Genomic DNA, 23,733 nt, shown 5'->3' with positions numbered 1-23,733 from the left:
TTAAGGATAAATCTTTATAATCTGCGATGACTGAAAACCTCTGTGCCATCTTTAAGGCTTTAAATTTTGTGTTATTACGAAGCATCACATTTGGAAAAGCACTGTTCTCCACAGAGACACAGCAGATAAACACATGAGCTGAAAGATATAAGACAAGCAAGACAATGGGAACAAATCTGATTGGCAGCGAGTCTGAGTCTTGCATAAAGCGCCTGATGTGACCCGAAAATAATACAGACATCAAGCTGTAGACTGATGTTGTTAAATTTCTGAAGCTTTTTTGCATATCAGCGTGTTGTGACGTGAGGGCTAGAGGCTAAACCAGGCAGCTCCTTCCTCCACATACTGTCATCCGTCCTCTTTTTCATTTATTTGCCACTAAAACCTCAATCAAACTTGGCTCCTGCCTTTTTCTTTATTCATTATTATAGCCCTGCAACCAGATTAATCCTTCCACTCAATTGAGCAGCAGGCTGGCAATCCTTATCGCCACGGCGACGCCAGGCCAAGCAGCATCCGGCAGCTGCTGGTGAAGGGTCACGCCAGAGATTGCAGCAGTAACAGGGTCGCCGTATGATTGCCGTGGAGACTGAGCGGTGGGGGGTCGGAATTATTCTTATCAAGTGGGAGGAAAATCTCCATGGGCCCCCTTCGCTCCGTCCTCTCAACGCACGCACCACCCCTCTCACCTTCTTCTTCTAGGAGCATCGACTTCTAGCCAATGAATTTATCCTCCACCTTTCACTCTCATCATCACTCTTTCAATCCCTTAATCTCACCATAAGCACCCCGCTGCTCAATTCAGTACAGATTACCCCAAAACAAACACCCACTCACACACATGTGTGGAAAATTATTGCCTATAGCGTCTTCATTATCCCCATACATGATTAAATCTAGCCCTCCTCTCGTTTACTCCTTTTTTCCCCCCGTTCAGCTCCTTTTATCTCTGTTCTTTCCTTCCCTTTTCCAGCTTTTTTCCAACTCTCCTCTCAGCTCATTTCACTTCTCATTAAGAGCACAGATAAACTAAGCTTTTATCCAGGCGGGGATGCCATAAACCAATTCAAACAGAGACTGGAGATGGGTTATCGCTTGTATTGGCTTGTGCTTGTTCAAACACGGCTCTAAAATTGATACGATTATTCTCGTAATAAAAGAGTGCGGACCACATAGAGAGCTGAAAACGGGGAAGAGACTGATAGTGTAATGGATGTTTTTACATTTTTTTTTTCCCTTTTCTGTTCAGTTTAGTCACTCCAACCACTCTCTACGCGCGTGCTATTATGTTATTATTTCCATGGTTCTGTGTTTTTCTCTGCACAGAGAAAGTGATACAAAGAAAAAGGGGGCGAAAGGAGATAAAGTAGATTACCTAAAAAGACAAATAGCAGAAAAGATCCGCTCTGTGCTAAGCTTACATCTGTAATACCTCTGTCCTGCCATCCATTTGTGTCCAGGCTCAAGCCCCGATATGGCCGCAGTAACACCACGCTAAAGGATACATCACTAATTGGAAGAAGATTGATGTTTCTGCAGAAATTCATCCTCTTCGCAGAAAATCAAAACTAATCTGGACATCCGAGTGGGTGTGTATCTCTGGGCTTAGTATGGACCATTGTTCATATCCAGCAGGGTTAAGGATGTTATACACAATCACTTTATAATCCTCGTGTCTACCGAGGAGCAGGAGTTTTAGCCTGATATGACCCCGGTGCGACCAGCTGAGATCGACGGCAGGAGTGGCAGAGCATTAACTACACGACATGTTGACTCTTGGTGTTTTTCGTGTTCAGGACCAAAACACAGCCCTGCGCCATCTGTCCGGCCTGAGGCCGAACATTTCACATATATTAACTGCTCTAAGACCTTCTCAAAAATAGAAGTTTGAACTGTAAGAGAACAAAACAAAAAGGTGTAGCTAAAAGTTTAAAATGACGTCAAACAGTTGGAACAGAATGGACTTGAAAGACAGCCGGCAAGAGTTCAAATCATTTTTGCAAGCTTTTACTTCCTTTTCTATTTTTGCTCTCCGACTTTCTTTTTACATAAAACCAGAAAAATGACCAACAACCTACATTTTCTTTACAACCATGGCGTCTTCGATGAATCCCTGAGACAACAAGGTGCGGATCAGGTGGTCAAAGGTGGAGGGGCTTAACACCACACCCCTTTTCTCAGTGTCTTTCAGCATTTCAAAAGCTTCTGCAGGAAAAAAATAGAAATCACACAGGATAAATAAATAAAAAAGCTATATCTATAGTTAAACACAAGGTCAAAGCTAAGATTTGAGGACAAACTAACAGTTTGGTCTCACATTATTTTCTGTTAATGATGAGAAGTCAAATGGCACCATCTAAAAACAAATCTTTAAAAACACACCTGCCAGTATTTGTCTAAACTTTTGCTGTTTTAGAAGATAGATGAAAAGACAGATCTTTTTAGTGTAAATCCCCTTTTTTCTGTATGTTTGATCAGACTTAGAAACGGGTCTTTCATTAATTCAGCTGTACTTCTATGAACCACCAGGCCCGCCTGCTGCTTACCTTTGGTCTTGTTCTTCTTGCAGAGGGCCAACAAACAGGCATTAAAATCAACACCACTTTCTGCTGCGAGGGGGGTTGGCGGGGACTTGGTGGGGGCAGCTTGTTCGTACCACATCTGTAAATGACACAGAGGCAACAATGCTCCAACTCAGTGTGATGTTTTCATCAAAAGAGCAATGACCAGCTCTGAGAGCACGCTCGGTCGGCAACGAGCTGCTGCATGCAAGCATGCATATCACAGTGGAATAATGCCAGGCGGGCAGGGCCTGATCAAGCCCGGTCACCCGTGCAGCACCGAGGGGAGGGGGTTAAGCTGTATTGGCTAGGGGCAAATTAGGTTTGGCACCCTAAGGGCAAAAGAAAGTGGGTGTGTTGGAGCACGGGATGTCATTTGAAGAGCCCCTGGGGGGTCACAGAGTTCATCGCTTCAGGCAAGAGCAATCACTTCCTGTCTCATCAAGCTTTGCCGTTCTGGAGCATGTGAAGCCAACAAAAAGGGAGCAGAGCAGCAGAAAAGAACAAGGTTTAAGCAAAATCCAGTTTACTGCTTCTGTACTTAATTTGCAGAAGAAAAAAAATCAGAATCTCACTTAATTTTGGTCCTGCTGAGCTGCAAGCCTCGGCCATATGGTGGCATTTAGCTGCTGGCTAAATTAGTTGGGCATTTCAGATTTACAGACAGATCAAGCTGTAATTCCTTTCACCAGCCAGCCAGTCTGATTGACTACACTTCAGATCAGAGCCTCAATCCTGTTTGCTCTGCATGTAATGAACAGGGGCTTAAAGTGCATCAGAGAGGGGGGGCTGTGTGGAGAGCTGCTTTTTACCTTTTTTTTTCCTACCTCTGATTTTCAAAGGACGAGGTTAAGCGTTTGAGTGTGCAACGTTTTTTTATTTATTTTATTTTTTAGAAGAAAACAGAATGCAGACGCTCCCGATAAAAACTTACTGAACATAAAAGGTTTCTAAAAAATTCACACATTTCCCTTGTGTGGGATCATTAAAGTACTTCTGATTCTGATTCAAGCCAAAAATAAATGTTTTTGGAATGTTGCAAAAATTGTGCAGTTTTTCTAACTGCAGGATTTGCATAAGTTAATAAAGTTTTGTGCTCTTTTGTGAAACTTAGATGCATTAATGATCATCAAGCGTAGATAAAATACATACATTTCCAGCATCAGTGGTAGATCTTTAAAAAATCATGTCATTGAAAAGTAAGAGTTCAAAATCATCTCCAACTAAAACATTTTGAAGTCTATACTTAGTTATGATTTCCCCAGCAGATTTCCATACAAACAGGAGTTCTTTCCCGGAAGCAAAAAAGCTTTTACCTCGGGCATATCAAAGGGCACCTCCTGGTCATTATTCTTTAAAATATCTGCCAGCAAACGTAGGGTCCTCTCTCTGGGAATGACGTTCTCCTCCTGCATCTTCGTCCATATGGCCTCAGCTTTCCGCCAGTCGTTTGTTTCCTCTGAAATCCACCAGAAACAAACCCTGGTCAATAAAGTCTTTTTTTAGTTAAAAGTTGCAGTTTTACATGGCTGAAGGAAAGCCCACCAGCCTGCTGATTAAAGTCACTTCTGATAAAGAGAAGGTAATCAAAGAGTCAATCTGATCGACTGATTGACCTTATACTGTGCTGCCATTTATCAAACACAGTAACATCCAGGAAAGAGGGGGATGAGTCGACATCAACACTCATCAGCTCTGCTCTCCTCTGCAGCAATCACACACTTAGAAACATAAAGCAAGCTATAGAGTGACAACAGGAAGGAACGCTCAGGGTCAACAGATAAAGAGACACAAAACATGGGGGAAAAAGAACATAAAGCTCTGGTTTCAGAGCTTTATGTTGAAGGAACATATTAACGTATAGCTATGTGGCTATAGTCATAAAAAAATACCCTGAAAAAGCCACATTATGTTAACAAAACAAACTCTGTGAGGTTATCGACCATCACTTTGTAAAACGTGCTGTTTAATATAAAAAAAAGTGACATAATGTTTAGCTGCTTCCACTTATACAAAGCTGGAACTGGGCTGTCAACCACTCCTGTGAATTAATACGAGACTTTAACAAAGATGTCGCGTCTAATACGAGCTTAGGAGAGTAAACATGGCAAACGAGGGACGGAAACTCACTGCAGAGCCTGAGGATGTAACTGTACATCTCATCTCTGTCGCACTCAAACAGCTTAGCTGTCATTTCCACCATCTGCTCCAGGTTCTCCATCTAAACAGAAGAAACCCAACGAACAACGAAAATTCAAATATTTGTATTATTATTTGCAGTGATATGCATGCTGTTGCATAAGTGTGTGTGTGTGTTTTACCTGGCTATTAAAAATGCATTTATCTGCATACCACTGCAGGCGTCCAGGCTTCGCCCTCAAGCCTGGGGTCTGAAAACGCAAAACAGGAGAAACGGTTTCATTTGATAACAACGTTGGAATAATATATATATTTTTTTTTAAGTCTACATGAAGCTTCCACAGCTTCACTAAATGGAACTTCTGATGAGATGTTCTCTTAAATTAAAAGAGCTTTTTTTTTTAGACATGGTGAAAATGAAATCACAAAACACCAGAAATTGAATTAGTGGTAAATACAATTGAAAATCATTTTTAAAAATCCAAAAAACTGTATAACAGCCTAATAAAGACAATAGAAAAAACACATGCAAAACTTGTTTTGGAAATGTGTTTACAAAAGGCTCTTTAGGCCCTTTAAGCTTTTGTCTTTTTATGTTTAAAGCCACAGATGGATTATGGTCCCAGAGCACACGAGCACCAGCAGACTGCCTCATTTCATCTTCTGAATAACATCACTGCAAAACAAACACAAAAACCACCACAAATGGCGCTTCGTGTTTATGAGACCACAAAAGCTGCAAAGGAAAACATGTTTTGAGACTGGAACAAGACAAGAACTGCCACCACCATGATGGATTTAAAAAAAAAAATTGTAGTATTTTGTTTATTTCGCCATTTTTCATCTTCACTGATTTAAGTCACGTTGTATTTAAAATATCTACAATATCTTAAACAATAACATGCTTTTGTGTTGCAAGGGATTATGATGAACATATTTATTTCCAAACCAACAGTAAGAAGCAATAACTATTGCTAAAGGTAGAACTATAATGGCACCTGCTAAATACATGAAAAAAAAAATGCATTAAGACATTAAAAAATTGACTTTTTCTTGAAAAGGAAAGAGGGAAGAACTGAGTTTTATTGGAGAAATTTTCCCCAACTTCGATAAAATAAATCAAGGGTGATGGTAAAGAATTTGAGTACTTTGGATGAACCAAAAAGTTCAGTGGAAAGAAAAAAAACCCTATAATTTAGGAGTGAATTTAAAAGTTTCCTAAAAATGACAATGTTTTCTAAAAAAGTTGCAGTTGATACATCTGCAAATGCTTTCAAATACAGGTCTGTTGCAAATGGATGAAAACTGAAGCTCACACTGGAAGCAGCTTCCATTTACCAGAGATTTGTTTTTACTTTCAGGACACCAGTGATATGCAGATCAGCAGAGTATTTGTGCTGTCAATAAGGGCTGACATAGATTGATCTGCCGGCTCATGTAGCCCTGGTTTACTTTGATATGTGCAGTGTCTAGATGATTATTATCGTGGAATGACAGTGATCAGGATTTCATCCTCCTCTTGGGGCTTTGATACAATCTGAATAAGAGTAGGATTGAGAAATTTCACTCTCGCTCTCTTCTGGTAATCTGGCTAAAATAAAATGTAAAAAGAAAAGCATTGGTTAATCTGAGTGAGGATCAACAGTGTGCAATCCCCGCTGGCCTCTTTCATCGGCACCCAGCGTACACCACGAGATAGACGAGAGCAAGAAACTGTCGTCATCCTTTAATTTTTCAATCCCTGCATCTCTCAATCCCCCCTTCTTCCTCCAAATCTCTCCAGCTCCTCCTCTGTCTTTTCCCCTGCCTCCCCATCCCTTTGGCAGTCCCAGGCAAAGGCATTATGTTCTTACCCAAGCAGCCAAAGGGACAAATTAAAATGTGTAGCACTCACTCTCTCTCAGTTTGTCTAATCTTCTTAGAGACTAAGGCCTCGTTGCAAGTGCTTCATCTTTCTGCCTCAGATTCGCTTTACTTGGAAAAGTCTTGGGGGCTCAAAGCTACACAACTACTTGCAAAACACAAATGTGTTTGGGATTCAGAATCTGTCATAATAAATCTCCCTAATCTGAGAAGAAGAAGAAAAAAACAAATCCTCTAAAATAAAAAAAGGACATAACTGACGCATCCGGCACACCGATGGAAAGAGTTCACAGAAATAAACGATGGAAGAAAATGGAAAAAGTGTTAAGCGGCTAAAACTATCAGAAAGATCCTGAAAGACACACACATTCACACACACACATATTGAGGTGTGTGTGGCAGCAAAGGCAAGAGTCCTGTGTGACCTTCGGATGCAGCAACATCTTTGGTTCTCCCTCTGATCCGTAGATTCACGACCAGGAGAAGAAAAAGCAGACCCCGTCTCACCTGCACTTAACAAACCCTCTCCATCTCTATTCCTAATGCTCCAATTCCACTAATCACCTGGCCACTTAGCCCTCCCACACACACCCCTCTCCCTAACACAAAAACACATAATGGATCACCACTCTTTCGCAATACTACCTAACCTTTACCATCACACACACATGCATGCCACAGTAATAGGCCTGGCCACCTGACAATCCCCTACCTAACTATGACCATTTAGCACAAAATTGGCCACCTTTCTCTATCATTACATTTAATTAGCTGTGATTAATCAGCTGCCAATTATACCAAACAGAGCCTAAAGTGAGGAGCACTCTGGACCGCCACTTGACGCTCTCGCAGGCAAAAAAAAAAAAAAAGTATTGGTGCGTCTGAGTGAGTTTGTGCATATTTGAGGCGTCAGGGACGTGATTCCATTGTGGTCGCCCGAGCGTGACTTTCATTGTGATACAAGCGTAATAAGGGACGTTTGTGCAGTCAACTTATTGTTCAGAGCCTGTTCCAAAAACTATCCAGGTTAAGTGACTTTCAGGTACTTTTCTTTTTCAACAAGCACACAAAAACAGGGAAAACCTCCAAACTTTCAGAGAACTGAATCCAATCTGTTGTTGCTCATACTGACACACAAGAGGAAACACTTCAGTGTTCGTTTGGTTTCCAGTCTCAAATTCACAACGGAAGCCAAATATGAATGACCTTAGAAAGTTAGCAGCTCAAGACTTAATCTAAAAATAAATGAAGGAATGATTTGTGAAGATGTGCAGGATGTGACAAACATGAATTAAAGGAGTAGGTGTCAAGTTTTGCAGCATCCAGTGGACACTCCAGTGCAGTCAGCTCCAAACCATCATTCCTGACATACAAAGGCCTCGACTCAAGCCACTGTTCATCTATGAAATGCCATTGTAAGAGATCCAAATTCGACTCATTTATTAGAAAAACGCATCAACAGAATATCTGTTGAGTCAAAACTGGCAACATTTGTGTGACAGTAGCTGCCAAAGCCCGTTTCCAGAAAGAGGCAAAACTGGTCAACAGGATGGAAACTTTAAAAGGTTTATGAGATCAAATGAAAAGGCAACAGAAATCAGTAAAATTACCACTGGTGTATACAAAAAAAAAACAACAGCAATCTTTTGAGACAACATTGATACAGTGAACATTAAATAAAGAAACTATTTATCTGGGTTTATTATGTGCTGGTTTGTTTCCATCATTAAGACATTTGGTAGTGATGAAAGCAGCAAAAAACCCATTTTGTTCCATAAAATATACAGTAGATATTTGGCACAAATAACATAAACTTCTGTACAGTAGTCCCTCACTAAAACATGGTTCACCTCCCGTGGCTCTCACAGTCGCACTTATTTTGTTTTTTATTTTTTACAGAGCATTGTGTTCCTGATTGCCAATGAATCTCCTTAGTGACACGTCTCCTGTGCAGAGTCCGTTCAGTTTGCAAAGATGATCTTTGGTGTCATTCTATAAAACTGGAATTACTTTTCTACAAAGGTTGGATTTTGAGAGTTTAAAAGAAGAGAGAAATGTTTGAAAATGTTTACGTCTGAGAAAAGTGCATAAAGACTGCAGTGAGGGGTTTTATAACCAAAAACATCTAAATCTGACTACTTTACAGATTTGCCTATCACAAGTTATTTTATATCGCAACTCCCGTGATAAACGAAGGATGACTGTATTGTGAAAAAACAAATAATCATATCCTGCCATACCTGTATGTTTTCCTCACACTTTATAAATAGAAACTACTTTTTCATAGCAACTGTGAAATTGGACAAATATTGCATGTTTTAAATCACACAACATTTCAAAAGCATCTACATCACAGTCTTTTGTTTGTTTGATACGCCCCTCCCCTTAATATCTGGATAGCCTAAATGTTTTTCAACCATCTAATATGTTCTGAGCAAAAAAGCAGCCCGACAACCGAGCGAAACGGAAATGAGTAATAAAACCATGCTGATAATATTTAAGAGGGTTTGAGTCCTCTAGAGAGGCAAATCCCTCTTTAAGGCCACACCAGGACAGTTGGGGTTAGGGAATTTCTAAACTCCTTCTTGTGTTTGTTTTAATGTTCTGGTCTCTCCTCCTCTCATCCGGCTTCTCATCTGCACACACCTCTGCTTTCACCATTGAAGGAAAAAAAGAAAAAGACAAATTGCTCCTCATCTGCCAGCTTGTTTTCTCGTAACAGGGCAGATGTCAGGGTTTAATACCACAAAAAATATCCAAAACATGTCCGGGTCAGATGATTTACAGTCCCAAATGGAGGACGTCAATTCAATTTAGCATGTCCTTGCGTGTGAAGACTCATGAAGATTTTAGAACAATGACCTCCAAGAACATGATTTAAGTTTCAAGGCTTTGTATTTTACTGCCTTTCATACTGAGACGTCACAGAAATCCGATTTTTGTTACTTTCTGAGAAATTTGGTTTAAAACTTGCAGCTCTAATGCTCGTGACTGCTCCTTCAAGGGTAGCTGTGCTCACCTCAATGATCTTTCGGGCTTCGCGGTAACGGCCAGTCTGCAGGAATGCGAAGAAAAGATCATACAGCATGGTCATCTCTCCCCGCTCCTGACTAATAAAGTCCATGGCTGAGGAAAAAACAGCAGAGAAAGGTTGGGAATAAGAAACGTCTGCAGCTTAATCAAACACAACACATTTTCTCGTTTGCTGCAGATTCCATTACTTGGCACAAAGTCCCAGGCTCAAAGCAGCTATATCAAGTCCCGAATGGAAACATAAGCTCCACTGGTAAACCTGCTAAAGCGCCCCGCTCAGCAATACAGACTATCTCCGTCCAGCAGCTTCAGGACAGGTGCCACACACACCAACACATTTCCAAGTTTCTCCTCATCCAAATGGACCTGCATATTTAGCAGAGCTGTGAGGGAAAAAGTAATCCCTCTCACTGTACGTGCACTCTCTTGAATAGAGTGAAGCTTTTTGAACTTTATTCACTCAGAAATACCACGAGGCCCAAATCTAACATGAACAACAGAAACATTCCTCCCGCGGATTTCCCGTAAAAAGATCCTGATGTTCTAATTTAGTGCTATAGGCTTTTTCAAAGTAAAAGCTTTTATTTTGGAAAAAAGTAGTGGTTTCAATGGATACAGTGACTTTTTAATTTTAATATTGAAACTTAAATTATTAATGACAACATGGGTGAAAATCCACTTTAGGGTGGTACTTGTGCTATGTCTATGTTTAAGGTTGCAATTGTAAAAACATTACACCCAAACATAAGGATTTATGTCATTTCAGCTAGAAAAATGAGCCTTTCTGTAGCATCTGCTAATGACAAAATGCTGTTTTTTTTAAAAAAATCACCTTGCTGAGTGAAGCAGGTTGGAGCTTGCAGCTTTTATTTATGTGCTTCACAATTATATCTAACTCTTTGGGAGACAATCATTTAGTGTTTCAAAAGTTGATAGTTTTTTATTTTGAAAAGTTGGTTTCTGTCTAAAAATGAAGGTCCTCTTCATGGTATTTGTGAGTGACTGACACTGTGGGTTCGTCACCCCTCGGGATGCGATGGAACCAGAGTGGTGCTCCACTCATGGCTTCAGCGTTCACACACTCTGAGACACTTGGCCTTTTTGGCTCCCTGACCTCTTTACAGCGCCGCTGTTCAAACACATGGAAGCCGCTTTTGATGTGATTGGCCGACGTGTTTCACAAACTAACCTGGTCAAAACAGTTAGTCAGTTTCTGGATTTGGTGGCACTTGTTACATGTGCATTTAATGGCTGCATACAAAGGGTGCTTTGGCTCGCGCACAAAGGTTAGCAGCAATTTGGACAAACAAGTTGTACTGAGTTTGGTGAACAGAGTGCAGCTACAAGATGCAGACTTTTGCTAAACTTTGAAGAACTATTTCAGTTCAAAAAGTGAGCTAGCGGGGGAAAGCATGTTAACAAAGGCATGATGGGAAATGAACACAGGGTTACTCTCAGTCAATAGCCAAACCCACAACTCAGAGGCGAAAATCAAATGATGTTGCTTTGCTTTGCAGAAACTATGTCCTAGAAAGTGACAGTTTTTATTTTGCCTAAAAACAGCATAATCATAATTCAAAGCTTTTATAATAGATCAGGGTCGGCCAACACTGGGACTCAAGACCCACAGCCCTGCCTGTTTTCCAGTTCTCCCTGGACTGCTTGATCGCGACTACCTAAATCAGGTGTGTTCAGTCAATCAGGATGTGGAATGTATTGAGTCAGCCAATCAGCAGAAAGCTGGTCAGGGAGAAATGGAAATCATGCAGTGTCGAGGCTCTTGAGGACCAGGGTTGTCCAGCCTTGTAAATGATCAAAAGATGATTGGAGTGGGACTAATAAAAGGGAAATTCAGAGCGAATAAATTATCTTTATCAAAGGACAATTGGCACCTTTTAAAAAAAATGAATAGAGAATTTTGTATTTTTAATGTATTTTAAAGTCGTGGATCTCGTCATCTACAAGTAAATCAGAATGGAGCAGAGCAGGGAGCTTTTGGCTCACCCAGTGTTTTTTCTGTGTCACAAATTAAATCTTTTTTTTTTAAATAGCATGTTGTTTTCTCTTCATGATTCACAGCAATTTGACTAAAGAAACAGTCAGAAATGAATATTTAGGATTAATTGTCTTTACATATGTCCATCGTGAGAAAAAATGCCACAAGTACATGTTAAAAACACAATTTTCATCAGAGTGGATCTTAAAGTCATAAAAAATTCAGAGATCAATGTTGAACCTTTTTGCAGTACTTCGGTGTCTCCTTTCTCCACCAGAGCAACAATGATGTCATGGATGCGGGGCAGCTGGTTGTAGAGTTTCTGACACTCAATCGTAGCTTCGAGAGCCCCAGCCACGTCCTTGCTGCAGAGATGAGGAGAAAAACAGAGCAAGAGAGGGGAGATCAGAGAGCAGGTTAGGTGCCAGGCTGGTCCAATCAGGCGTGTGAAGGATTTTGTCAGGAGGAGAATAAAGAGTGTATCACAGGGTGTTAACCCTGTGGCCTCCAATTCCAGCACCATGACCCACCTCAACAATACGGGCCTTTGAATTCATGACAGCACAACTGTAGGTGATGAAGCCTTTTGGCCCCAATACATCATTCTCACACAAGCGCACACGCTTTTGCTCACCTGTCTGTGAGGGCCTAATGACTCTGTGGACAGGCTTTTAGAGGCGAAGCAATGCGGCAGATAAAAGGACTCCACTGATCTTTTACCCCCAAGCTTATCCTCCAACCCCTCCTGAGCTCCATCGCTTTTATCCATCTCACATCTCTTTAACGTCCCTCATTTCCATGGACTCTCGTTTTTCATCGCTTTCTTCTCTCATCTCCCTTTTGATTTCATGATTTCATGTCGTCAGCTCTCACTATCCTAGGATGACCTCTCCCCCCAGCTGAGCGATTTAGCACCAATATTGCAACAGCGGCGCGCACAGCTATTGGCCTTTGTCTCATGTCGTCCTGTTCTTGATCACTCCGTCCTCCTTCACAACAAACAAAGGAGGGCAGGAGAGGAGATGATGGAGTGATAACAAGGAAAGAAGAGACCGGAAACAAGTGAGTGAGCAAAGGGAGGCCACTTCAGCCTTCTGTTGCCGTCAGTCTGCTGATTGGGTAATTACCATGTCAATCACACAGAGGTCAAAGCAGTTAGGGCACCAACAGGCCGTGTGATAACTAGACAGAGAGATTGAGAGTAAACAAGTATACGGTAATTGTCTCTCTAAATCAATTCGATGAGTGGAAAAGCAGAATGTGTTCCAAACGAACTACAACTTTGTAGGAAAAGCAGACTGTTTTGACCTTCAGTTTCTGAGACATGAGCCACAGAGGGGAATGAAGGAGGAGGAGGAGGAAGAGGAGGAGGAGTGATTGGGACTAGAAAGCAAAGAGCTCCACAAATTGAAATGAAGAGGGACAACATTATTCAGCTGCGCCAGTCAAGAGGCTGTTCAGCTGCACAACAGTCTGATTGAACAACACTGAGGAGAGGAAGAGGTTTTTGAAAATGAGAGAAAGAGTGTTTGTTCTGAGTCGAGACCACAGGGGAGAACGTGGGTTTGCAGTTTTACCCTGAATGATTCTTCATCACTACCATCTGTCCACCTCTTTCTTTCTTTTTTGGATCAAACACCTCCGTATAGTCCTTCCTTCCTAATGAAAAAGCTTACTTTTTTTTTTTTTTTTTTAAAAGCCGGTCTGACTTGCAATTACACCCCATCCTTCTGCCTGCAGACCCACCCCCTAAAAAGAGCTAAAGATGTCGAAAAGATGGATAATTTCCCCTAGGTACAATTTAACTGTCACTTTGCGTTGCCAGTTACTGCCGCGTGCAGCCCTGTTAATGTCCCCAACTTTGCATGTCAGCCACTTTCCGGCCAATTAAGCCCTGAAAAAAAAAGAAATAACGAGCTACTCGACGGAAACCTGAAAGATTAGACAAGCAGGCTCATTTCGACTCATCGCACCCTCCTCCTGTCCTATTCTGCGTCCCACGTTTTTTTGTTCTGGGGAAGATGGGCAGCCCTATTATCAAGCCACCGTCCTCCTGTGAGGCAGAATGAGGGGCCGGTGTCTCCCAATGCAAGTGAGACTGTGATCATGACACCGCTAGCCTGCTGTTACATACATGCCTGAATGACACTTACTTATTACAGAGATTATTCACGACCCTAAATGATGCTTGTGTATGCAAAGGTCTAGAGGTTTCAATCACTCTGAATCATGGGGACACAAAAAGGAAAATATGTTTCCTGAAGCCGATATGGCAAACATGGTTACACCGGTTAAGAGCTGGTCCAAAATGACATCAGCTTGAGTTTATTCATGAAATATGATCAAACTTCAAAAAGAAAAATGCCTTATTGTGAACCAAAAGTAAGCAGTTTAAAAAACACAAATATTAAACCTGAGAACCTACATCTAGAACACTTATTACTAACTTTTTCACAAATTCAAAAGTTTAAAAAAAACAAACTTTTTTTTTAAATCTTGAAATAAATAAGGATTCTGAGGGGAACATTGAGCCAAAATGTCAGGCTTAGAAAACCTTCCATCTTTGTTTATGTAGGCTGAGGCATTCGGCAGGCAGTTCCTGCTAATGAGTAGAATATATTCATTAAAAAGACAAGTTATATTAACATTTTTAACAGTAAAAGCAAAAATTCAGGCAATTAAAAAAAAATAGGCTGAGTTTTTATGCTTCTATTCACCCAAAAAAGACAACTAAGGTTTGTTTCTGCAAATGTTTTAGACAGAAGACCTAGACTGTAATAATGAAGTCGAAGAAACAAAATGTGATGGAAGCAAATTAAAAAAAACAAAATTATACATTAATGCTCTAAACGTGTTACCTAAAGGTCCTTTTCTTAATGTTTTCTCTCGCAAACACTCGCGTGTAAAAGTACTCTAGGGACTATTATAGGAATGTTTCTCTGAGCAACTGTCTTCAGCTTTGTGCCCGCCTCCCTGCTCTTCATCATCGAGCTGCTGCCTTACCATACTTGTCCTGCCAGCTCCTCATTTTGTCGGACTCATTAGCATTTACTGTCACTAATCACTTTCTCGAGGATGGCAATCTGAGCTAGCTGCCATCTAGTGTTGTGGCAGGTTAGCACACACAACGCTGAGCGGATGGGCCTGAAGGCTAGCGGGGCGGCGCGCGTGATGGGCTGTCAAGGGCTAATCTGGCAGAGAAGTGTTCATTAAGTCATTAGCGCTGACGCAGCGATGAGATGCAAGTAGTGATGTGATGCCTGCTTTGTCCTCTTTTATAGCTTCAATCCATCCTGCCTCCCCTCCTGTATGAGGAGGCAGAAAAGAATAGATAAAGGCAGAAAGATTCAGGATTACTACTATCAGATTTAACATCTCAATCAGCTTTCTGCTATGGGAAATGAGCATTTCTACAAGATTTATCATTGGAGAGCCACTCTGATCATCTTTTGAGCCATTTTAAAAACGTCCCCACGGCTTTTAATTATGATTATGCCGTTTTTCGCCTAAATAAAAAAGAACTGTCATTTTTCAGGACAAAGTTTATGAGGAGTTTATGCTGAGTGTGGGTCTTTAACTACATTTTCATTATCTAAAAAGCAAATAATCTAGTGGATGAGCTCCATAGGATTTTTGGGAAAGACTAGCTGTGCAGAACTAACAAGTGTTTCTTCATCACCATGTTTTGCAGCAGCATCAGTTGGAGGCAGCACAACTGGCACTTGATTTGTGAGCAAGGCTGTGTAAGCTGCTGTGTGCATTTCTGATTTGGAGGCTGTTCATGACCCAGGAGTAAATTAGCCTGCTAATCTCACACAGGCAGCGATTAACGAGTGAACCTGGAAACTGTCGAGGCCACAGACACAACACAACACAGGCGGCGGCCGGGGAGCACCTGTGTGTTTGTATATAAGCATCATTTGCAAAAGGTCTACCTCCGGTGTGGCGTATACACAAAAGGTAAACTGTATAAAAGCATTTTGGGTGTGTGTGTTTGGTGACAGGCCCCCCAAGAGCGCAATGTGTGTACGATAAATCCAGCAATTAGCGCTCTATACATAATTAACATGCTAATGAGTTGATTTAGTTAAAAGCTGCTCAGAAAAAAAAAAGGATACACACACGAACATACACATGCTGAATAAAGTGTAAAGGTGGGGCAACACCAGTGACCCCCACAGCGGATGTTTGCCAGTGTTCATTTACATACTGGCATGATGGGAAGAAGCAATGCTGGCCGTCTCTCGCCACACACGCATACACACACACATTAAAATCTCTGAGAATAGCAGTGGGTGTTTCAGGGGAATCAAGGGTGGGGGCCTCATGGGAGAGGTTGCAGCTGGCGCATCCTCAAACAAAAAGCCTGGCGGTAACAAACATACACATCCCAACATAAACGAGCAATTTCCACATCCTCTCTCTTTCTGGTTTGCTGACCCGGAATCTAACCTCAGCTATGATCATAGGGAGGGATGAGTGACTCATTGAGATACACACACACACACACCTGGCAGCAGGCTTTGGCAGATGAGGACACAAATCGGTGAGCAAAAGTGCTGGCTGCTTCGTAGAAAATTCAAGGCAGAAAAATCAAACGAAGCACAAAATGATTAAACATGGCCGGTGTTCGGATTTTTACCATTTCAAACACTGGTAGTTTTACCTGTTCAGGTGGGCAGTGACTATGGGTGAACAGAGATTGGCGGTGGGTTTGGCCAGTCCAAGTGAGAAGATGGTGTCCAGCAATCGTCGGACGGCGGGGATGTTGCCCTTAGCAGCGACATCGTTGAGCATGTGAAAGATCGTGGTGATGTTGGCGTCATTCAGCACCACCTCCTTCTCTTTCATCTCCTTCAGGATATCTACCGCCTCTGTGAAATAATGACAGTGTTTCACTAAGGTGAGAGGTGGATTTTCCATTAAGAGCAATGACCTGAGATTGATTTAAAGGTACACAGAATAAGGGACACAACACAGGACAACAGGAAAGAGAGATAAAGCAGAGACACGAGGCAAAAAAAGAGGTGGGCAGAGCTTGGCTGAATGAAGAGCGGGGTGTGCGAATATGATAAAAGGCCCCTTTAGCTAATTCCATGTGGGGAAAACAAACCCATATTAAAACAGCATTTTGCACTCAGCAGGGATGCAAATCCAACCCGGTATAATGCCAACTCTGTGCTAATTGCTACTTGCGGTTTTCTAAACGAGACTACAATTACCAGACCCCTACAATGGAGGCCAGCTTTTTGCTGTGGCCGTGTGGAAAGCACTTGGGGGGCTAAATTATAGGTATGTGGCAACAAGGGCCCGTCATGGCCCCAGCAAGACCTCGGTAAGCGGGCTGAGGGGTGGATCAGTTTGGTCAAATCCAAGCTGGTAATGGAGGGCTTTTTGCTGGTTCAAGCGCCCATCTGGACAACAGTGGGGCCAAAACGGTGAAAAGAGAGACTGATGTGTGCGCATATGTGCGGTATCAGCGTAAAGCAATTAAGATGCGTTTAATGTCTATTTAGACAGCTGTTAATGGACTGTTAGCGATATAGCCGCTATCCATCACAGAGCCTAATCTATATGGCATGGCAAAACAGAAGGGAGAAGATGGGCGAGCCATAGACTCTGAATATGCCCAAATATTCCACATTATTACTTCAATTGTAGAGTATTCCTGACATTTGCTTTAATTTTTATTTTTTATTTTATTGGCTTTTTGCATTTAGAAAAAGAAAAATGGATAAACGAGCTAAAGCAAACAACTGTTGATAAAACGAGGCCTTCACCTCCGTGCCTGTTAATGCAACAACAAAACGTCTCATACGACAGTATCACTCACATCGGGCCCATGACATTTATAAACACTTGGTGGTTGAGAAACAGTGCCACTGCTGAGTGCTTTGGCATCCTAATTTTAGTCTGTGTCACCATCAGTCCTCCTCTTTGTGCCAGTCGTTATGGCAATGGGAACCAAAGGTTGTCACAGATTTAATAGGACATGGAGTGGAAGGATGGAGGAGGAATGACTAGAACTCAAAGACATTCCTATTAGGAACGATGTCTGAGACAAGACAACAGCAAAAGGGTTTATATTGTCAAAGGAGTCATTTCGGCTTCCTGAGGGAGAGTTTAACTTCAAACACTAATAGGAAAGAAAGCTAATTTTGACAGTAATGAAATATGCAGAACCTGTTATTATACTGCTGTACTTTTGTCTTCACCCATCATTCCTGCTTCACATTTACTCTCCACAAGATGCTGTGGTTTTGGCTCACAAAGAACCCTTCTGATATGTCATTTAAGAGGTCTCGAAGTAAGGAATTTGGCCTTTTAACATAACCACAGTAACATGTCTAACACCCCATTTTAACTTATTTTTGATATTGACCTGTATCCAGAAATGGTTTTGCTTTATAAAGATCATGTAGAAGATATGCTGTGCGGGCCCAAGCTTCCTGCTGTACTTCATTCTAATTTAGCCACTTGTAGTCCACTAGGTCCATATACGTCTTTGTTTTCCTCGTCTGAGCTGGCACCTGGCTCAAACCTGTACTTCAGGTGCTCCTTGTAATATTTAAACTGTGTTCTTCTGAGTTTTGTAAGCAATAACTCATTATTTCTAGGGCATACAAAATTACAAGGACATTGATTTTAAAAGAGTTATTTTGGATTTAGCTGAAAATAGAATCCTGATGTTAACAAAAAGTCAAAATATCCATTTAAATTTGTGGTAAAGGAAATCAGTTCAGGGTTTTATGTTTTATTTACCCACAAGCTGAAATCTGTGCATTGTCTAAAATTCTGACTTCTTTGTTTCTACTTGAAGAACGAAAAGCCCAAAGTCTCTGCATACACCCCAAACCTATAAAGAAAAAGCTGAGCGTGGCTTGTGCCACCAGCATAAACGATGCGTCTAATAATCTGATCTGCTGTCAAGGCTGTACCGCTTTTGATTTAATAGATCCTCCCCCAAGTCTCCCGCTCCTCACACCTCAATCCATTTGTCTACCTGTGCCTAAGCCCATCTTTGCTTGACAGACCTGTTAATCACAGGGACCAGTGACTTGGAGCTGATCTGCCCAAATGGAGCTAAACTAGCTAACATCCTTCCACCCAACATCCAATCCCACCCCCCCCTGCGGCGTTTTGCCGCCATCTCCCCCTTTATCTATCCATTGAGCCAGTATGCATATCCATCAGTGCAGCCGAGCATCATGGCCAGCACAGCGAGCCAGACCCCGCACACATCAGGAGATGGAGAGGCAGACAGGCCAGGTAAACAAACATCACACAGTCCAGTGGTTCATCTAATGTTCCATGGCTTGAATGCAACTGATGTCTCTTTCCAGAGATGCATACGGCACTAACGATGAGTTCAGGACCATCTACAGCCAAGCTGTGTTTACAAAAGTGGGAGAAACAGGAGAAGAGGAGCAAGGGCAGGTCAAAGAGACACATGTTGATAGAGGAGGGGTATATCTAATAAAGCGGAAGGGAAGAGGCAACAGTGGGTCAAAGTTGTGTTTTGACTCTTGAAGTCCACATTGATTTATGTAGCTGGTTCAACAAGTGAGATGATTGATTCCTAAATTATTCTAGTTTCTAAGAAAAGCATAGCACTATAGTAAGCTTTAGCAAAAAAGCAGGAGAAAGACATGCAACAAAAACAATCCTTTTCGGTCAATGTTCTGAAACTGTCTGACTTAGCTTCTCTAAAAATGTCTGCTAAAGGTCTCCAAAGGTCTGTCATGGTAACATCTATGTGAAGAAGACATACACACTTTTTCAGCAAAAATCTCACTCTAGGAACACAGTTTCTCTTGTTACACATTAGTGGTTTAGTCCATGAGATAAAATCCAACCTATCAACATCTAATTTAAAAATGAAAACAAATACCATACTGCTATTACTTATCTGTGGACATTAGTGATATTTTTGGCTTATCTAAAGATAAAAAAAGAAAAAGAAAGTCTTGTTTTACATGTCATTATTCATTTAATAAGAATATAGATCAATAAAAATTAACAGTTAAACTTAAATGAGAAAGCCTAACACATGCAAATATCAGAGTTATAAAGAATTATGGTGAAAACAGTGACTACAATAATGTTTAATAGATGAAAAGAGGCTCAAATCAAAGCAGCTTGTTTGATAAAGAGGTGAAACGAGGTTGAAAAGAAAAAAAAAACAGTCGCAACTTGTGAGGAATGGAATGAAATGAAATGTCGGGAACTATGATCTTCAGCTGGGTCTGGTGTGCGCTGAGGCCAAAGTCTGGGTGGGACAGGCTAGCATAAAGGTTAGCCATGTGTTCTAATGTGGCTGACAAGCATTGCCTCCATATGTACACTCTGGCTAATGGCAGATGTGTTAGCGCCGCCTATGCACACCACAACACAGACACACAGACGGACACACCAACCGTTGTGACACCAAATGCCTTTTGCTTGAATTCACATGCAAATCGGTGTGTGTGTGTAGGTGTGTGTGTGTGTGTGTGTAGGTGTGTGTAATGCTCAAGCACTTCTGCGGACATGATCTGCCATTAGCACCAAGGCGGATTTCAATAATTCTGGAAAAATACACACAGTCCTGTAATTTTCCTCCTCTCTCATTTCACTTTGACATGTGTGTGTCGTTGTGGGGGTGGGTGGGGGCAAGAGTGACAGGCTTTGCAAGAGATGGGGGGGATAGGGTTGGACAGAGAGACTGACTGAAATGGAAAGCGAGGGTGACGTGAAGAGAGAGGTGAGACAAGGACAGACAAGCGAGCCGATGGTAATTGCTGAAGGAAACCCACCATAGAATTCTGAAAATGTTGTTTGAGGAAGAGGGGACGGAAAGCTGACGGAGTCGACGGTGCACGCAGATGAAAGCTGAACACACATTCACACTCAGATTCAAGCTGATCTTTTGTCATGGAAGCTTGGGAGTGTTACGGGGATCAATGAGCAGCAAATCAGAATCATTTGTGGCTGAAAAATTCCACCAAAAATACAACAAGTATTTTTCAAACCCTGAAGAAAACATGAAGTTTAGCATTAATCTAGATAAGAGGGTGTGATGTAAAATAAACTTGACAAATACACATCTGTTCAGAGGTTTATAGAAGAAACATTTATCTATGAATATTTGAAAGAACCACTCTGATGAAAATTGTGTTTTTGGTGTTTTTAAGTTGTTATGTAAATATATTAAGAAAATTAAAAATGGCAGTAAATGCTGTTTGAAAAGCAGCTCCCTGCTCCGAGCTGTCAGCAGTAGGGAGGGAAGAGGGGCGGAGTTGCTCCGTGCAAACAGTCCCACTTATAACTCAGAGACAAAACTCTAATGAACTACTGCCGCTCTGCAGAAACTATGTCCTAGAAAACGACAGTTTTTTTTATTTTGGCTAAAATCAGCATAATCATAATTAAAAGACCACTGGGAACGCTTTGAAAATGATTAAAAAAAATGATCGGAGTGGGACTTTAACATTGGAGTCAGTGGAAGTTTTCATTTTGAAGTTGGTTAAGGGGAAGGAGCTGAAGGTTTGTTCGCAAAGGTTTTATTGCTTCCATTATGAGCCAAAAAGATGTAACATGGAAGTTTTTAGTGAAACTTTAGTGCCCTTTTGAGCTGAGTTAGTTCCAGCCCAAAGAACTTACCCTCCAACCTGTCATTTGCAGCGAGGGTCTTGACCAGTGCGATGTATTTACTGCCATCCAGTGCTACTGAAGAGTCCTTTCGGCTCCTGAAAGCAGAGATGGACAGAGGCAGACCTGATTAATGTATTCCACTAAGAATAATGCAGCTCATCTATTATATGTTCTCAGAATTCAATCTGATGCTGGAACCAGGTGGTGAGTCAGGAGGAGGAAACAGGGGGAGGAGGAAGGGGAGAGTTTCCCGTGTTTCAGCAAGTCAACAGAGCGGCTGGAACCCGCATTAACGTCTCCCCTAATACCACTCAAGTTAAACTTTAATGGCCTTCTACTGGCCACAGCGCTGCCTCGTGCGAGCGTGTGTATCACACCACACTCACATCTCCCTCTTCAGGTTGAGCGCCTCGTCGACATTGTTGTGGCGACAGCACAGGTTGATGAGGGTCGCGTAGCTGCCGGCTGTCATCTCCTCGTCGTGCTGCTGCTTCAGCTCGAGGGCGCGCTGCAGGTTCTGTTCAAACAACTGAAGTCTCAGGAAAAAAACAAACTAGCGAGCACAAAAAGCAACAAATCTGCAGGAGTGGAAGGAGAAGGTCTTATGGGAGCAAGCTTAAACAAATCTTACCTCCTCAGCACTCAGAGCCTGAATGAGCTGTTTGAGAACGATGCCTAATGGTTTGTTCTCCGCCTTCAGTTCAGCCAATTTATTTTCAAGCGCCAACACCTTTTCCTCAGAGCCCTGTACGACACAGATGCTCAACAAACATGTCCAACCAACACAAAACTTCTTATATGTGTGCACTCATCACTCCCTAATGTTATCAGAAAATAAAATCCATAAAAATGACGTAAAAACAAACAAACCTACGTTAGACAGATTTCAGGCGATTACTGTAGGTGTTGTTTTACTACTTACTGTTACACGAGAACCAAACAGCATAAAGTCAGTGGACGCCTTTTCTTTGGGGTCCACTAGAGCGACCACATCCTAACACACACAGGCAATAATTAGAGAAGTGAGGAAACATCTTTAGAGCGGCAACTGCAAAACATTTCAAATGGGGAAATCATAAACTTTATTCAACAGGAATTTTAATTAGTAAAGTTTTGTACCTTGATGAGTTCTGGGGCGTGATAAGACTCTAGAAGGTTCTTTATTCCTCTGTAGATGTTTAAGGGAATTGTGATATTCTGTTCAGAAAAAAAAGGTGAAAGAAAAGAAGTTGTAAGCTGTATGTTGCACTTGGACCAAAAGCAGAGGGTTTAAACAGCAGCCAAAAGCCTTAAAATAATCTTAAAGGATTATGAACACTTAATCTCTGATCTCAAAGTCTTTGGGTAAAACTTTGTGATAGCGGAAAACAAACATTTTCCACATCGATTTACTAAAACTGTTGGCTGCTCCGTAATTCTGGGAAGGTAAAAAAACAAAGAATATTGGCCAATCTTTGTTCACCTTTGTTTTTGTTTTCAATAAAATCATTTTTTAGATTCGTAAATTTAAAAAAAGCACTCCTGACATTTTAAGACAACCACTTTTTATGAGAATGACCTCCATTCTAGATATCTGTAAAATAATCTGTATTATCTGTAATATTATAAGAAAGCATCAATAGACCCATGAGCTCCAGTGAGCTCAGCCTCTAGATGCATCGAGAATTTCATCACAATTTTCTGGTTATCATCAAGATAAAATGCAAATTTAAGCGCATTTTCCTCCACTAATCTTAAGCGATTAGTGGCGGGTTAATTCTTCGAGATAAGCAGCGGTTTGGAGCGGATGCTCCAGCCATGACCGCGGAAGAAGACGATGTAATGAGATTACATTAAAAAAAAAGTTGAAGTCAGATCTCAGGGCAACTGAAAACAGAAATTCATGGGAACATTTCTGATTTTTTTAAAGAATACTCTGAAACTGTTTTACCTTACTTGGACTTATTTGTACTTTCATGTAAATTAAATGTATTTGATAAAATCAGTTGGATGCATTGAGGATTCAAATGTGGCTATTATTATTATTTTGTTGGCACCAACTCTGAATGGTTTGGAGAGCCTGATCTGAACACACACCGCAGTGGTTTGTGAACAGGAACTGTGTGTGGGTTTGTTTGTGTCACACCTCATCGGCGTGCATACCTGGCTGTGCAGCTTATTGAGGAAACTGCGGAGTTTCTCCACCTGTGCGTGCACCTGGTCCTCTGCCATGTTGTCAAACAAATTGTAGAGGAAGTAGGAAGCAGCCTCTGGAAGAAGACACACATGCACACAGGGAAAAGCGGTTCCCGGATTAAATTTCATTTGCCACCACGTCAGTCACGGCAGCCTTTTGTGCATTCATACTCCTTTTTTCTGTAACCTCTGCAGAGTGTGAGGTTGTGTTGCTTTCCTGCTGACAGAAGCTGCTTTTGGGCTGCTGTTTGAGTGAATGTGCGGCTGCTGGCAGTGACAGCTTCCTCTTATTGCAGCGCTCACACACAGATGTCACACATGTCGAGAGATGTC

At 41.5% G+C, this 23,733-nt stretch overlaps 1 protein-coding gene across 1 annotated transcript in view; it reads right to left on the bottom strand.

Annotated features, from left to right (window-relative positions):
- The window catches only part of lrpprc (leucine-rich pentatricopeptide repeat containing), a 53,249-nt gene that overhangs the window by 14,825 nt on the left and 14,691 nt on the right, over positions 1-23,733 (bottom strand). The window contains exons 17-30 of the mRNA XM_011484310.4: positions 23,368-23,474; positions 22,345-22,422; positions 22,148-22,219; positions 21,857-21,970; positions 21,612-21,742; positions 21,235-21,320; positions 16,259-16,466; positions 11,833-11,957; positions 9,583-9,689; positions 4,883-4,951; positions 4,692-4,782; positions 3,878-4,020; positions 2,547-2,661; positions 2,079-2,205 (exon numbers count right to left, since the gene is read on the bottom strand). Coding sequence (XP_011482612.1) covers positions 2,079-2,205; positions 2,547-2,661; positions 3,878-4,020; positions 4,692-4,782; positions 4,883-4,951; positions 9,583-9,689; positions 11,833-11,957; positions 16,259-16,466; positions 21,235-21,320; positions 21,612-21,742; positions 21,857-21,970; positions 22,148-22,219; positions 22,345-22,422; positions 23,368-23,474 — 1,573 coding nt within the window. The remainder of the gene's footprint in view (positions 1-2,078; positions 2,206-2,546; positions 2,662-3,877; positions 4,021-4,691; positions 4,783-4,882; positions 4,952-9,582; positions 9,690-11,832; positions 11,958-16,258; positions 16,467-21,234; positions 21,321-21,611; positions 21,743-21,856; positions 21,971-22,147; positions 22,220-22,344; positions 22,423-23,367; positions 23,475-23,733) is intronic.

The sequence above is a fragment of the Oryzias latipes genome, chromosome 15 (genome assembly GCF_053564925.1).
Source record: "Oryzias latipes strain Hd-rR chromosome 15, Olatipes_Hd-rR_3.1".
In the NCBI taxonomy this organism is placed as follows: domain Eukaryota; kingdom Metazoa; phylum Chordata; class Actinopteri; order Beloniformes; family Adrianichthyidae; genus Oryzias; species Oryzias latipes.
Note: the sequence above shows the minus strand (reverse complement) of the source record. Positions and strands in the feature narration are given on the sequence as shown.